This window comes from Trachinotus anak, unplaced genomic scaffold, assembly GCF_046630095.1.
Source record: "Trachinotus anak isolate AG129_WGS33_773 ecotype Australia unplaced genomic scaffold, CSIRO_AGI_Tana_v1 ptg000012l, whole genome shotgun sequence".
NCBI classification, from domain to species: Eukaryota; Metazoa; Chordata; class Actinopteri; order Carangiformes; family Carangidae; genus Trachinotus; species Trachinotus anak.
Window position 1 is genome coordinate 26216659 of NW_027273863.1, and position 15409 is coordinate 26232067.

The window sequence follows — 15409 nt, forward strand, 5'->3', positions numbered from 1 at the left end:
CTTGTGAAGCGCTGCGCGGTGTCACAGCCTCACCGCTGCCGAGCTATTTTTACCCTCCTACCTCTCCGGCTGGCAGGCGGGGGGAGAGGTTCTGCATCTTCAAAACAATGAGAAGTGATGTTTGCCTGACATCTGGCTCCACAAACAAACTCATTTTTCTCTTTTTTAGAAATAAAAGTGTTGAATCGCTGATTCTAAATTGCTTCACTTGCACGGTGAATAATAAAGTCTACTAAAGTGATGCTGCTTCAATCCCTCATCTCGAGTGATTATCTTACTGATTGGGATAATGTCAAATGAAAAAAAAGACCCAAGTTATCAAGAAGTAATAAACTGGAATTTCCACTTTTGCTTGATTAAACAATTAAACTGAATCTTCTTTTGGATAATCTCTGAAAACTTAGAGACTTTTCTGACGCCTCGTGGTGGTATCCCTCCGCCACTCGGACTAGTTTCAGATCACATCCCTGTTCATCCACAATCATATAAAATATTAATCGTTTGTGTGAAAGTTTGTCATAATTCCTGTGTAAAGTCTTGAGTGTTTTGTTTGGTGAATGAGTCCAAGTGAACATTTGTACCAAACTTGAAGAGATTCCCTTGAGGAGATCTTGAGATGTTGTGTTCTCAATATTGTGTGCCCTCATTATGTCAAGGCTTCATGTTGAAGGGACTCTGGGCCGGGAGAGAACATTAAACCCGGGACTCAGGCAGGTGAGCCCATCTCTCTGTGAATCTCCTCACGTTTTCACATCATTTAAGCCCAACCACTCTCTAACGCTTTGTTTCATCACCGTCTCTCTCAGATGCTCATATTTCAATCCTTTGCGCTCTACAGTGGTGTTAGTGAGCCATGTGGTCACAGTGGGGGGGGAAGCCCATGAAATATGGATCAGGAGGAGATATATTTAATCATGTATTCACTGGATTCATGTGGGATGAGAGCTGCGCGGGTGGGGATTGTATTTCAGCCCCTCTCCCCACTGGAGGAGCTGTTGGTAGGATCCATGGCTGCATTAAAAGATGAGGTTCTCTCTGAATGTTTCCATGAAAACGTCCTCATGATAATCAACAATGATGCAACAGGAGACAGCTACACTATCCATTTCTAAGTGTGAGTGAAAATCAGTGTAAGTAATGTGTGGACAGGTTTTCTTTTTATCCTAAAGACACAGATTTAACTGAAGCAGCAGCTGTGATCACATTTAACTCCGTATGCAGCAAATGTATTTGTCCTTTTATTTGTGTACTTTATATTTGGATTTGTGTGTTGTGACTTCATGTTACCTGCCTATGGATTACAGATGTAAATTAGCATTTTTGCTACAATCCGGCATGTTTACATCCTGTATTTGGTGCTGATGCTCATTAACCTGCATTGTCCTGATCATTTAAACAAACAGATAAATAAAGAAATAAAGCAGCTGGTTTCTCAGACTCAGTTTCCCCACATGAAGAGAACTAATCAGAGGAGCTATCAGCAGTATCAATGATCAATCAGGGGCTAAAGAGTGAAATGAAACAATTTTTCATCTTGTGGCACTTTCACAGCCATATTTACATCAGTTTTGCTTTAAAATGCAGATAACGACAGAATGTGTACAATCAGGGAAAAGTAACAGTCTGCACATGTGATTATTACACATGAATGATGCAGCTTTTCCCCAGAGTCAATCAGTGATCAATATGTCGTCTGGTTTTGAACTGTGGGGATTTTTACAATGCTGGAATGGAGGACCTGTGTCTGACGTCATACAATGACGAGGGAATGAGGGAAAGTGGTTTAATACAAATTAGTTCATAATAAACAGGGACAGTGCAAACGTAACTCAAGGTCCCTGCAGGGACTTCTGGAGTTAAAAAACGAGTTAGTGGACCTTCAAGTACAGTCTTACATCACAAGTCAAGAATGACCTTTAACCCCAACGTTTGGCTCTAACTGGATTCAGGAAATACCCACGTTGTAAAATATGATCCTAGTGCAAGAAACCACCAAGAGCACAAGTTGACTTCCTGATGGGGGGACGGCTCTGTCGGAAACCCTGATATAGTGGTTGGAAAGACGACTCATGGTTAAAATGCTTCATGGACCAGAGCACAGCCAGCAAACCCCCGTCCTTGGTGCCGCCGTTAGAGCAAGGACAGCCACAGTCAGAACGGTCATCAGGTTTACTGGGACAAATCCTGGCGAGCCGCAGCATCGGTCAAAAAGTGCACAAAGGCTTTACCTGCCCTGTCAGTTTCTGTCCTGTCTCTGTGTCCCTGAGTCCCCCCCTGTGTCCGAGTCCAGCTGCCGGGCTAAATATTAAAACCTCAGTTTTCATAAAGTTGCAAAAAGCCATGTGTCATCTGACTGTTAAAGTCCTGGTGACATGAATAATATGTATAATATGTATTTGAATCAATATAACAGTGAGTGATTTTTTTCCAGTGGTAGCAGATGCACAAAGAACATTAAGGGGCCCACATGGAGTGACCTCAGCAAAATATGATGAACCTACAAACAAGAACACAGAGGAGCAGACACGTATATACAGGAGCCACAGCAGTTAAAGACCAGTCCAAAAAAACAAGACAGTCAATTAAACCACAGAGGCTGAATTAAAACTTCAGCCTCAACCTGAGTCTGAAACTATACGGAACACAAGATTCAGTCCATGTGTTTTTTAACAGTTACAGCGTCTCTGTCCTCTCACCTGGTTCTGGTCTCAGGATCCTCATGAGTTGAGTGGCACATGGCGCTGAACTGAGACACAAAGAAGTCGTAGCGGCGATGGTAGGACGGCGTGTCCTCCTCGATGTTGGCGAACTTCACAAACTAGGGGGAGGACAGGAGAGGAGGAAACATTAACCAGAGACGAGACCCGAGGTCGCTGGTTGAGATTTAGGTAGAAGCTGCTCGTGAGCTCAGTTTTACAGTCTGTTGAATGTCAGTTTGTGCAGCCTGATGAAAAAGACAGCAACATGTCACTTTTTTAACCATTTCTTTACCCACTTTGACCTGCTGATGGTTGTCATATGAGTATGAGGATATGAGCTTGACAACTACAGAGAAATGACTGTGGCAAAAAACCTGTCCTCAGTCCACCTCCACCAGCGCCCACTGTTTCTCAACCACTTCAAGTCAGAGACATTGTGTGCAAAACCTGTGCGGCCTCTCAACAATGGAGAGACAAAAACACACACACTTAACTCGAGGTCTAATACAAAGACATGCACAACGTTTCCAGTGGCCGTCGTTCACTTGCATGGCCGCGAAATGGAGGTGATGGTGATAATGATAATAACCATTAGAGAACGACCCCCCCTTTTGTCCAGCCTGTAATTTCCTCCCTCCAAACAAGCGTGGAGTGTCCTCTGGAGAGGCCTCGTCTCTCTGAGTAGCGTGTCTCGATACCCTATCATTGTCCACTGCAAGAAATTGCCTCTGTGCAGTTTGGCACCGGTGACAAAAACCCTGCCGTTCCACCTGATCATTTCCTCTCATTTCGTACCTAACCTCTCCTGGGGGTAATGGCTCAGATGGAAGGAGGTGCACACAGCAGAGTGGTTTCCCCTCAGCATCCCTTGTGTTACCATGTTACTGCAGAAGAGGAGGGAATCCAGGCGTTTGACACACATAAAGGGGGGGGACTAATTACTGGCTTGTGTTTATGAGGTGCTGAGGGGAAACTCTGGTCACGACTTGCATGTGGGCATTGTGCGTGGGCCCCATGATGGATTTAGTCAGGCATGGTTCAGTCATAAAACTACATATATTTACGCACTACACATATACATACACATATTCAAACAATGGACAAAGATTCAATAAAGTACAGTTGTAATTCTCAGCCCTTTTCAAGTTATGAAGGTAAATTGATTAATTTTGCAACTTGTTTTTTTCATTAATATTTTAATGTGAAGGTTCTCACTTAGCAACTGCTTGTTATTTCTGATATGAAGGAAATATCCAGTCTCATGACAAACATGTTTAAACATTAAAGATGCACCAGCTGTGAAACTCTCATGTGGCAGCCATGTGCATTTCAAAAGGTGAAGCTCAGTCTTTGTCTCGAGCGTCTGAGAGCCAGGTACCATTCAACTGTAACCGAGCAGCTTTCTGCACCAACTCACAGATCAACTGTAAATCACAGTGTCCTTTTAACTGCGGCCTCTGTGCTGCCTTCACTTAAACCTCCAGCTGCCTACAGCCTCCTTCAGACATCTGATAACTCGCAGCGCCCTCATTCATCTGAGGGGACTGCTGCATTAAAAGCACAAACGCAGGGTCCTCTGTTGAACCTGGCTCAACTTTTGCTGCAACCCAATATAGTGTGACATCATCAATCAAGGTGACAAATCAAATACGTGCAGGTGCATGCTGCTGGCAGATGATTACTCTTTGTTTCTGCTGCTGATGTGCAGTGTTTTGAGGCCTTGGATCTACAACATTACTCAAACTGGACTTCAGATTTCATCATCTTACTTGCAGTGGTAATCCTAGACTCTGGGGGCCCGCAGGCAAAGAGGCCCAGAACAATTTACATCCATCCATCCATTATTTACACTGCTTATCCATACAGGGTTGCAGGGGGGCTGGAGCCAATCCCAGCTGAGGGCGGGGTACAGGACACCAGTCTATCACCGGGCTGACATATAGAGACAAACAACCAACCACCAACCTAATATGTATGTGTTCGGACTGTGGGGGGAAGTGGGAGAACCCAGAGAGAACCCAGAACCTTCTTGCTGTGAGACGACAGCACTAACCACTGCACCGCCCAGAACAATTCAGAACAAACTCAGTCTGAGGAATGAATGCAGAGAGACTGTGAACACCTTTTCACTTCTGGTAATTATCACCTCAGCTCCAGAGCATGAGCATGTTGGATGTCTGATTTTAATCAGGGAAAATCTACATACACATATTTATATCTATTTAATCCACTGCAATACAGGCACAGTGGCAAACAATGGACAGGGACATGGGCTGTGCATATGTGAAGGTAAAAAATTAAATCAGATTTAGTTTAGATTTAGTATCTCACAGCTTGCTGCTATGGAGGTGTACTGTGCACTGTAAAATATAAAAAGACATAATAAGACTTGTGTATCCTGATCATTTTCAGCATTTAACTTGTTAAAAAGACACTTCAGACAATTTGAACCATTTCCATTTTGCTTTAATTGAACAGAGGAGTGAGGCCTTTCACATCGAGAGGATAAGTGCTTTAAGAGAAGAGGCCTAATTCTGGCTGCAACTGAGGTTCCATCATGTAAATAAGACTAATCAAAAAGCGACAGGCTTCATGCCTCACCGACGCCTCGCAGCAAAGCAGTTAGGATTCTCAACAATGAGGAAACGAGAGGGTGATACAAACACCAGCACAATTAGTTTTGCTTCCCTCGGGCGATTTTAAAAGAGCTGAATTTAAAAAAAAAAAAAGGTGTCGTTAAACAGTCCTGTGAAATGGACTGGTTTTATCTGCACATAGTGAAGAGGTAAAGAGTGAAATCCATTTACACAGTCATCGCCAGTGTACCACTTTGGTTAAATTGGTCATTATCCAACCCTGTTTAGAGCAGAAGCACACTAAACTTTTTTCTTTTATCCAATTACTATGTGTCCACTTATGTCAGTATCCAATTAAGAGGATTTAATATTCAAACTGATGCAACAATTAAAATCCATTTTATGTCTTATTAATCAAACATTTGTTTCCTGTATTTTTGAAAGGTGGCTGTCAACAGTTTCCAGTTCTACCAAGCACAGAGGCTGACGGGTTGGACATGAGCAGCCAGACTCTGTATCTGCAAAAATAACGATAACCATCAGGAGCTGAGTGAACGTTTCGATGGATAAAAAAGAAGCAGAATACGCTGCAACACTTATCTGAGGTGTTGATCTCCATCAGAAGATATATCTGTGGTTTTAACAACCAAAAACCATCTCAGTGTAGTTTTACATCTCCTCTCTCAGGCTTCTCTCTGGAGCTCTAGTAACAACAGGTCAGTCAGCCAATCAGAGGAGAGGATCTGAGCCTCACCTCTGATTGGCTGAGAGTTTTCTGAGTGATCCAATATAAATATATTGTAGATTTCAGGTAAACACTCAAATCCTGCAAGGTTGGATGGTGGGTCCAGGTGGGCGGGGCTTGGGGTGTGGCTGAGAGCAGTGACTGCTTTGTTGTGACATCACAAAGTTCCAGAAGTCCTGACAGCTGGTTTTAAGGCTCAGTTTCTGAATACAGGCTGTGTGCATTTCTCTGTGGACTGAGGCTTTGATACTTTCACAGTATTAATATAGAACCTAGACCTGCTTTATAATCACAAACACATGGACATCTAACTTTATACTACATGGGACCTTTAACTCTCCAGAGATTTTCTGGTCTGGGCTACTGGTTCATGTTGTCACTTTCAGGGGGAGGAGGCTGAATGTAGCCTGTGGCGATTTTCCACTGACGTCAGTTTTAATTTGTTTTAAAAGTGAAGAATTTTAAAAGACATGTGGCAGTGCACAAGCGTTATCTGAGGCCCTGCCTATACCTCCACCCATCAGTTCTTAATTTCCTGTGTCACACCATCTCTGCACTTCCCTCTCATCAGTGGGCGATGGTGTGTCAAGAGAAAAGTCCACAGGAAGTTAACAGCAGTTTGGAGGTGACTATCAGAAACCCTGGCATCTGCACTTCATCACAGCAGCGTGTGGATGTCTCCTGCAGCAAACAGAGTCCTAACAGACCGTTGCCTGCCGAGTCCTGACTCAGGTAATGATGATCAAGACCTGCCAGGTCTGTTAACAGGTAGACTGGGAGTTTGTTTCCCCTCACTTCTTGTTTGTGCTGAGCAATCATTAAAAGTCTCCTCTACAGCTGTGACTGGTCCAAAGTTCAAGGTATATTTATTGTAGTTTCATGTAGAGACATCAAAGCTGCACAAATCACTTTTTTGGGATCAAATAACTGTATAATGTGAACAGAGTGTTTCATAGAGATGAACTCAGAGAATGAAACCCAACTCTGCAGCTCTCCACAGCTTTTAACTTGAAGCTTGGCAGTAATTAAATACACTATATCGACTTCAGCTGCGGATCATTTCTTATTTATTGTTTTACACCATTCAAATGTCAAAATGACTGATTCAAAGTCATTTAAATCTCCTTGTGCTGAGGGGGACCATGAGATGCAGTTGAAAGCATCAGAAAAAGCAAGTAAGTGGACCTTGAGTAAAGTTTTTCTTCTGGTAACTTCCCCAGTGCCTCAGACTCCAAAGTTTTCTTTTCCATTATCTTTTAACAACATTGTGCTTTGCCACATTAAATATTTCAGTTCATTATCAAATCATAACCAGTTTCACAAAACAATCTTGATCCTTACAGGTTTTCTCCAGAGTCAGAATTCAAATGACGGACAGATGGTTCATCCAATCACCTGCCAGGTTTTTTTTTTTTTTTTTTTTTTTTTTATGAAGTGTCTGTCCTTTTCCAGACAGGCTTTCCCAGCTTTCCCAGATGGTTCAGAGAAACAAACCATCTGGCGCGTCAGGTCACAAGAGTAACCTTCTATGTTCAAACTACATCCACAGTGGTGGAACTGGAGGGTGTGGGACCCATGTATGTGAGCAGCATTTGATGGGAGGTGTAACACATCTTGATCATTTTACATTTGGTTCACATTTTCTATATCGTAATGTTCTTTTCTGTCTGTTTTCTTATGTTTCCTCTAGCAGAGGTCTTTTTCTGTCTGTTGTGAAGAGTATGATATCACAGACTAGAACAGTCTCAGACTGTCTCTGTGCAGGGACGGTGATGACAGACCATGTAGATGGTGCAGACCCAGAAGTCACTGTGAAGGCAGCATTAGTGACTGAATCTGATGGCTGATCAAAGACCAGACCAGCTGCTGCATTCTGTTCCACCTGTAAGGGTTTCACTGTTCATGAAGAGAGGCCCATGACAGTAGTTCAGGTGAGAGATAACCATGGCCTCGACCAAGATCTGCGTGGAGGACTGAGTCAGGTAAGGCCTGAACAAAGGGAGCGTAACAGTAGAGAGGTGTGAGAGTTCACTCAGAGCACATCTGATTGGAAAAATCTGTTTCAGAAGCATCAAACTGGCTCACATGACACATAATGGGGGAAATAAAAGAAAATGAGAGTAATCTTGTTTCCATGTTGTTTTTCTTCCAAGCTCTTTAAACCCAGGACACTTACCAAGAACTTTTTATTATCCAGAAACTGTACATAAATCTGATCAGGGAACTCAATGAGGAAGAAAATGGGCAACAGATTGGACAGATAAGAAGAAGTACAGGTTTCAGCAAACTGCTGCCTGTATGTGTGGCACATCTGGCTCCGCAGGCTCTACACACCTGACATATGAACTCCCCTGCGTGTCTGACTCAGTGGCTTCATGAGTCTGAGTGTGGACTGATGAGTGTCTCTGTTATTGAGATGGAGTGGAGGAAGAGGCACTTGTGGCTGTCGCAGTCTGCCAATTCCTCATGATAAAGTTAACTGGCAGATACATTTGGAGACAGCGAAAGGCTGGCAGTGCAGACAGGAGAGTAACACTGCTGACACACAGTTACACTGAAGTCACACACACACACACACACACACACACACACACACACACACACACACACACACACACACACACACACACACACAGGGCAGGGTGAAAACAGACAAACTGTTCAGTTTAACAGGGAAGAGTTAAAGGTGATAAATGTGACTCTTGGATTCATTAGAAACACATTAAAGAAACATGAAACTTTCCTGGATCAATCATCAGTGCAGAAGATTAACAGCTGTGTTGGTTCTTTGATAAAAAGTCAAAGGTTTAAGTGTGTGGACATTAAAACATATGGAGAGAAGAACTACTACTCCCAAGGTGCATTTCAGCAGCAAATATCCAATCATAAAGCTTTTGTGTGCTGCTAACAGTGAGCTGAAGCTAATGACTACACTTTGCAGAACCCGAAGTTTAAAATCAGTTTACTTTTTACATTTGTTGAATTTGAATCTGACTCCTGCAGCAGTGAGGGATTATGGGTAATGTGGTATTTAAAGTCATTAGCCAGACAAAACTAACACAAAGCACATGATTTCTCAGAAAACTAAAATTGAAATATTTTTAAAGCTCCATCCAGTCTAAAGGTAGATGTCCATGTGTTTGTGATTATAAAGCAGGTCTAGGTTCTATATTAATACTGTGAAAGTATCAAAGCCTCAGTCCACAGAGAAATGCACACAGCCTGTATTCAGCCACTGAGCCTTAAAACCAGCCGTCAGGACTTCTGGAACTTTGTGATGTCACAACAACCTTCCTGACGTTCTTCCTCTAGCTGGCCGTGAACCACAACCTGTTGGTGTTGTTCTGAAGACGTCTCAAACAAACTCATTCAACTGATAATTTCCCAACAGAACAAACACACTTTGTTTTCCTCTGTGTAAAACCAAACCCAGACATTAAATGCAGCGTCTCAGCTTTGTAAGCGGCGCCATGAGGAAGATTTAATTAACACGGCTCTCACCTGAAGGCCCGACCCCCCCACCCACCACCCACCACCACCCCCCACCACCCCCCACTCTCCAACATCCCAACTCTGCTACCTGTCTCTGCATCCGCTCTCCTCCTCTGTCAGAGTCTAAATACCACACATAAATAATGCAAAAGCTTTTGCATCTAAGCCTTCAGCTCTGTTTCCTGCTCAGATGAGCTGCCGACAACGGAAAGGACAACAGGCTCAGAGCAGGAGGCGTGGAGAGGGGAAGAAAAAAACAAAAAAACTTTGGTTTCACCTTCAGAACACTTGGAGGGAGAAATGGGGCTGACATTTCCTAGCAGCTTATAGAGGCTAATAATAATTAGCAGATATGTTATAGGGCTATTTCCACTGCCAGTGTCGAAGTTAAATTAGGTATTTAACCACCAACACCAACCTCTGGGCTGCAGATGAGTGATGTCTTTTATGTGCTCCTTGTATGTGTGAGTATGTGTGTGTGTGTGTGTGTGTTCGGTATGAACTGCAGCTTTATGTTAATGTCATTATGTCTTTAGTACAAAATCACAAGGGAAAATCTTCACACTTCTCTTATTCTGAAGCTGCATTTTGAATTACCAACCTCCACAAATAAAAGAACCTAAATGCATTAACAGGCTATTGTGTAACTTTATGGACTCACATTCAGAGGGAGGTACTCTACTGCACAAGACTATTTGATAAACAGGAAGTCAGTGTAGTAATTTGACTGGAAAAGCATCTCAACAGACAAGCAGAAGAACACAAGCAGTGCTGTTGGTCAAATGTGAGGCTGAAGTTAAAGTACCCACAACAGCTGACCACCTCCACCGCTTCAGACCACACTGTCTTACCGAGTTGGTTCCCAGGACCTGCAGGTCCGGCTCTCTGGACTCCAGCAGCTTGGCCACCATGTGCAGGAAACTTTCCACGAAGGGTTTGATGCTCTGAGAGTGACAGGCCATCAGCAGCTGGTCCAGAGCCTCCATGGCTATCACCACGTACCTGAGGACAAGGACGCTGCGTCAGGTCTTTTCTATGCTTGCAAATTTACAGATGAACCTCTGAGAGGTCAGAGGTCAGGCTCATTTAGCTACTTAATTAGTACTGACTGTGTTGGTCTTTTTAAAAAGAAAAAGAGACACAATCTAATAAAAATAACAAAAACATCACAACCATCACAACAGCTGAGAGTCTTATTTTGTTTTGTACTGAAGCCAAATCTCCAGATTAGAGTTCATTAGCTGCTGCTGACTAAATTTGCCAATGATTGATTTTCCTGGGCTGCTCATCTGTAAAAGCTTCAGAGTGTCGCTACGCACTGCATTCAGCTGCTAACAAACCAGACAATTTCATTAACACAAGTGCTGACGCAGAGATTTGATATCCCCTAATCAGTACAGTTCACACGCTTCTCTGTGCGGAAAAAGATGCTTTTGTTTTGAAAGTGATCTTATTTAAGAGGTTGACTGTCAGTATAAAAATGATGTCAGTCCAACAACATCTGTGTTGACCTGCTGACAGCAGCATTAACTGAACTTAATATTCTGTGCAAAATCTGACAAACTTCCGTTCAGGTGTTACTGAGCTATCAGACGACCTGAGAACGTAACGCCTGCGGCCTCGCTGTCACATCCTGGTATCTGGGTTGATGTTGTGGACGACGTGGACGCAGCCTGTGTACTGTACATTTAATGACATGAACTTCCAGGAGCAGATTATATCAATTTGCTCCATCTGCAAGGCGAAAGCTTGGCCAAATCTAACGCAGCCTTGGGGCTTGAGTGACCTAACAAACCCACGCAGGTGGACACGTCACTTTGTTGGACAGACAGCGGCTGTCAGATGAAGTCAAACGGTCTGGTAACGAAACATGGATGACCACAGATGGAGGAGAGAGAGAGAGCGAGAGAGAGAGCGAGAGAGAGAGATTTGTTCTTTGACCGTCAGCTTCTGGGAATAAAAATCACAGCCAATTAAACATCGTTTCTGACATTATAATCACTGTATTGATTTGGTGCTGCCAGTTTTAGAAACACGAGGGACATTTTTATCTCCCACTCATTCTGATTCATTTTTAGGAGCAAAAAGCACAAAATTATTTTAAAGTTCCTCTGCGGACATGTTTTAAACTCTGTAAAAATCCTCTGTTATGATAAATATTTTGTTTAACATAAAAAGTGAAAACAAATCTAAATCAGAATCTTCCTCATTGAAAAATCTAAACGGTTAGCGTAGTTAGCATCTTTTATTTGTTTATGTTGTTTGTTAGCTTGTAGCTGGCAGTGGCTGACACAGTGCTAGTGCTAATGCAAACTCTGGCTCTCTGTACTGACAAGGTTTCAGGTTTATTTAGCCCCACCCCCGTCCCCACAAGTTGACATGATTGGTTCCTCAGGTTCTATGACCTTTGAATCCCTGACGTTTTTATGAGACTGTCATTGGTTCACTGCATTTCAAGGTGGAAACACTCAGTCATGGTGTTGACAAAAACATCACATGAACACGAATGTTATTTTCATTGGAGGGGGTTTTTAATCTTTAAATATCACACAACCCACTCTGATGTCTTGAATGCATTATATTCATTCTTCAGGCAACTTTGTCCAAAGCCTGTTAGAGTTGTTTGGTTTGCCTGTGACAGAAAGAGCCGGGGGCAGAACCATCGACCCACTGACTGAAGGCCAACCCACTCCCTCCTGGGTATTTTGCAGTTTGGATTTGGTGATGCAATACTTATTCTAGGACACTGTCTTGTGAGAAAAGTAAAGTTCTTTTTCTCCTCTGTGTCCTGAGTTTTTCAAAAAAACAAAAAAACATCTGTGTGTGAATTGAAAAAGAAGCATCAGTGATGTGTGATGTTTAAAAAAAAGTACAGACACTACAGTTCCCACATTGCCTTGCGTGAATATGCTGCACTAGAGATCATGCAGAATTAGCTGCTGGAAGTTCCTGTTTGTTCTGTAACCCTGAGCAACTGCAGAAAATGCCTCAGTTTGGTGATTATTACTCGGAGTTGACATCTAAACAGACATGTTAAAAGAGCAGATTCTGATTAACAAGATTTGGGTAAAGTCCTTCTTTTCCTCAGAGATAATAATTATTCTGTGAGTAACAACAAAAGTAAAGTCGTGGTCAAAGGTCACTCACCCATAGCGATGTCGCACAACATCTCTGCTCAGCCTCTCAGCCAGGTAAGCTCCAATCCTGTCCAGCTTCTCTGGAGCTGACACAGCGTAGAAGGTCAGCTTCTCCATGTCGGACTTACTGAGGCCATCCTGGAGATCAAATATAAGAAGAGTTCGTCAACATTCAGCAACAGTTAAAATATTCTGTCAACATTCTCAAAACCTGAGATGATGGCATCAGGTTTGGGCAACAACAGCATCTGATTTCAAGCTTTTGTTCCACAGTTGGGGAACATAAAACTTAAAGGTCCTATATTTTACACTTCTGCTGTGTTTTATTTGAAGTGTTGAAGCTTTGATCCTTTCACAGTATTAATATAGAACCTAGACCTGCTTTATAATCACAAACACATGGACATCTACCTTTATACAATGTTGGACCTTTAAAATGTTAAATAAAGATGCAAATAACAATGAATATTTTAAATCAGTTTCAACTTTAATGAATGTTCCTCCAGAATGAGTTTTTCAAGTTGTCAAAGTTCCAGCATTAAGTCAAGTTCATTAAATTCTGACTCCGTTTCCTAAACTCTGCTCAGTCCCAAAGGTGACATTAAAACTAACAGAAGCAGCAAATGGCCTGTGAATGTGTTTGATTTGGCTCTTCTGCTTTGATGACACGGCTCAATGAAACACCACAGATCACTGCTCAGAAATATCAGGGACAGAAACTGCACATAATTAGAAATTCATTCAAAACACAAGTCAGACTTCAGGAAATGGAAAAATAAAACACCAATCACGGCGAATTCATTTACTGTTTCTCATTATGAAAAAAGGAAGTGGAGTTTTTTTTTAGAAACTTATGGACTCAGACTGAACTTCAGCATCATTCTGTACAACAGATCAGTCAACAGACAGAAACATATTGCTGCCAGGTGTCATACGTAAAGAGGAGAGAGTTAATTCAATACGTCTGTCCCCTGAGTGTTTTCAGCTCCTCAGGCTCTCAGCAAGTGATAATTAACTTGACAAGGTCTCGACCAGTCGAGTGTTTCGATTTACCGCCGCACACGTCTGCTTACACCGAAGTGCCTTGGAGAAGACGTGAGGCTGAGACGGGGAAACAGAACAAAGTCGCTGTCGTGTACGGGACGAACCCCGTTTAGTGTTTTAATTAACAGGGGTCAAGGAATCAAACGGGTGATAATAACTTGCTGTGGCCCAGTTATCAAAGACATGTCACATTTTTAATAACCTGTTTTATCAAAATGTGAAGCGTTCATGTGGCTCCAATTATTTTCTGGGTTGTTTGGGGGGGGGGGGGGGGCTCTCTGGTGGTAGAGGTGTCACCGGGTCTCTGCAGTAATTTCAACACTGTGATAACAACTGGGCACCAAACACTGTTAATTCCCTGCTAAAGCCCCAGACTGTCACTTAGATTCACTGGGATAGACCTTTTTTTTTCTTGTTTGGGATTTCACCCCAGCAGAGCCCAACGAAGAAGACAGTGGGTGAACCTGTTAGATTTTAATGACACAATGACCTCTTCTCTAAAGCCATGCTCCGTGGCAGATTGAAGCCATGCTACTGGCAAAGTCTTAAGAATCATCAGTGTCTTTGTTGTATGACTCTCATGCTGGGGCATTAGTGATCCCTGCAGCCTCCAGGGGACTCTAGTGGGCCTTCTATTTAATAGTGGATGCATATGTTAAAAAAACTTGGTGGTTGATAGGGTGCATTTCAAATTTATATATTATTTCCCCTTATGTAAAGAATTTTAATTTGGATGACACCTTATTTGAAAGATGCTATAATCAGATAAAAATGCCTTACTGTCCCCATGTCTTACTAAAATATCTTTCATCTATCTGAGCATTTGTAAAGCTTCCAGTCACTTACTTTGGGGTCCTCAGGGAAGATGTTGTCCACCAGGCGTTTGTACCTCGGCCTCAGCGGCCCGCAGCAGCCACACACTCCTGCAACAAACAGCACAGATGTGACCATCAGCAGAGGTTACCCTCCTGACTTCCTGCAATTTCTGCAATCCCCCAGGAGGAAATTCACAACAGATAAAAAAGATGCATGAAGCCTAGAGACAAGAAAATTGTGCTCTGAACCGTTCAGGTACAGTTCAGGCAGCAGTTAATAACTGTAGTTATGTTTTCATGTGGTGGCAGAGAAAGGGTTTGAAGGTCACAGACCTTTTGATACATTTAATTAAGATCTTTCTGCCCATTTCTGTCTTCAGAAATACTTCTATTTTAGTTGGGGTTTTTTTTTTTGTGGTAAAATGCATCTTTCATGTCTTTGCTTGGCCCAAGGACATAATGTACATTTACCACCAGTGAAACTCAAACTTCCCCATGTGTGCACAGATTATCTGAATGTTCCTTCCTGATCAATGAGCGTGACCGTCAGAGCAGTGTCTTTGGTGAAATGTCAGCGTTTCTGTGTCTGGAGGAGCAGCAGACCACAACTGAAAGGTCACAGCAGCATTCAGCTCCTCTGACGGACGATCAATGAGGAGAGCCATTTAGCATCAGAGACCAAACTTCACCCCATCGTCTCACAAGAATCACACACAACCAGAACTGGTGCCGTGATATTTACACACAAATGTATCTTAGATGTCAACAATGAAAAAAAAGGTCAGTAATGAACCTGAACAATATTAAGATGACTCTTCCTTTATACAATACGGGACCTTTTTTGTATTAAAACATGCTGAGTAAGCTTCCCTTACACATCCACAGATCCTTCGTTAACATT

The 15409-nt window shown here is 42.6% G+C and overlaps 1 protein-coding gene across 3 annotated transcripts in view; it reads right to left on the reverse strand.

Annotated features, from left to right (window-relative positions):
* efr3a (EFR3 homolog A (S. cerevisiae)) overlaps positions 1–15409 on the reverse strand; it is a 99739-nt gene that overhangs the window by 48268 nt on the left and 36062 nt on the right. For all 3 annotated transcript variants that reach the window (XM_071492296.1, XM_071492298.1, XM_071492295.1), the window contains 4 exons: positions 14540–14616; positions 12660–12787; positions 10364–10514; positions 2697–2818 (listed from right to left, as the gene is read on the reverse strand). In XM_071492296.1, the coding sequence (XP_071348397.1) occupies positions 2697–2818; positions 10364–10514; positions 12660–12787; positions 14540–14616 (478 nt within the window). The remainder of the gene's footprint in view (positions 1–2696; positions 2819–10363; positions 10515–12659; positions 12788–14539; positions 14617–15409) is intronic.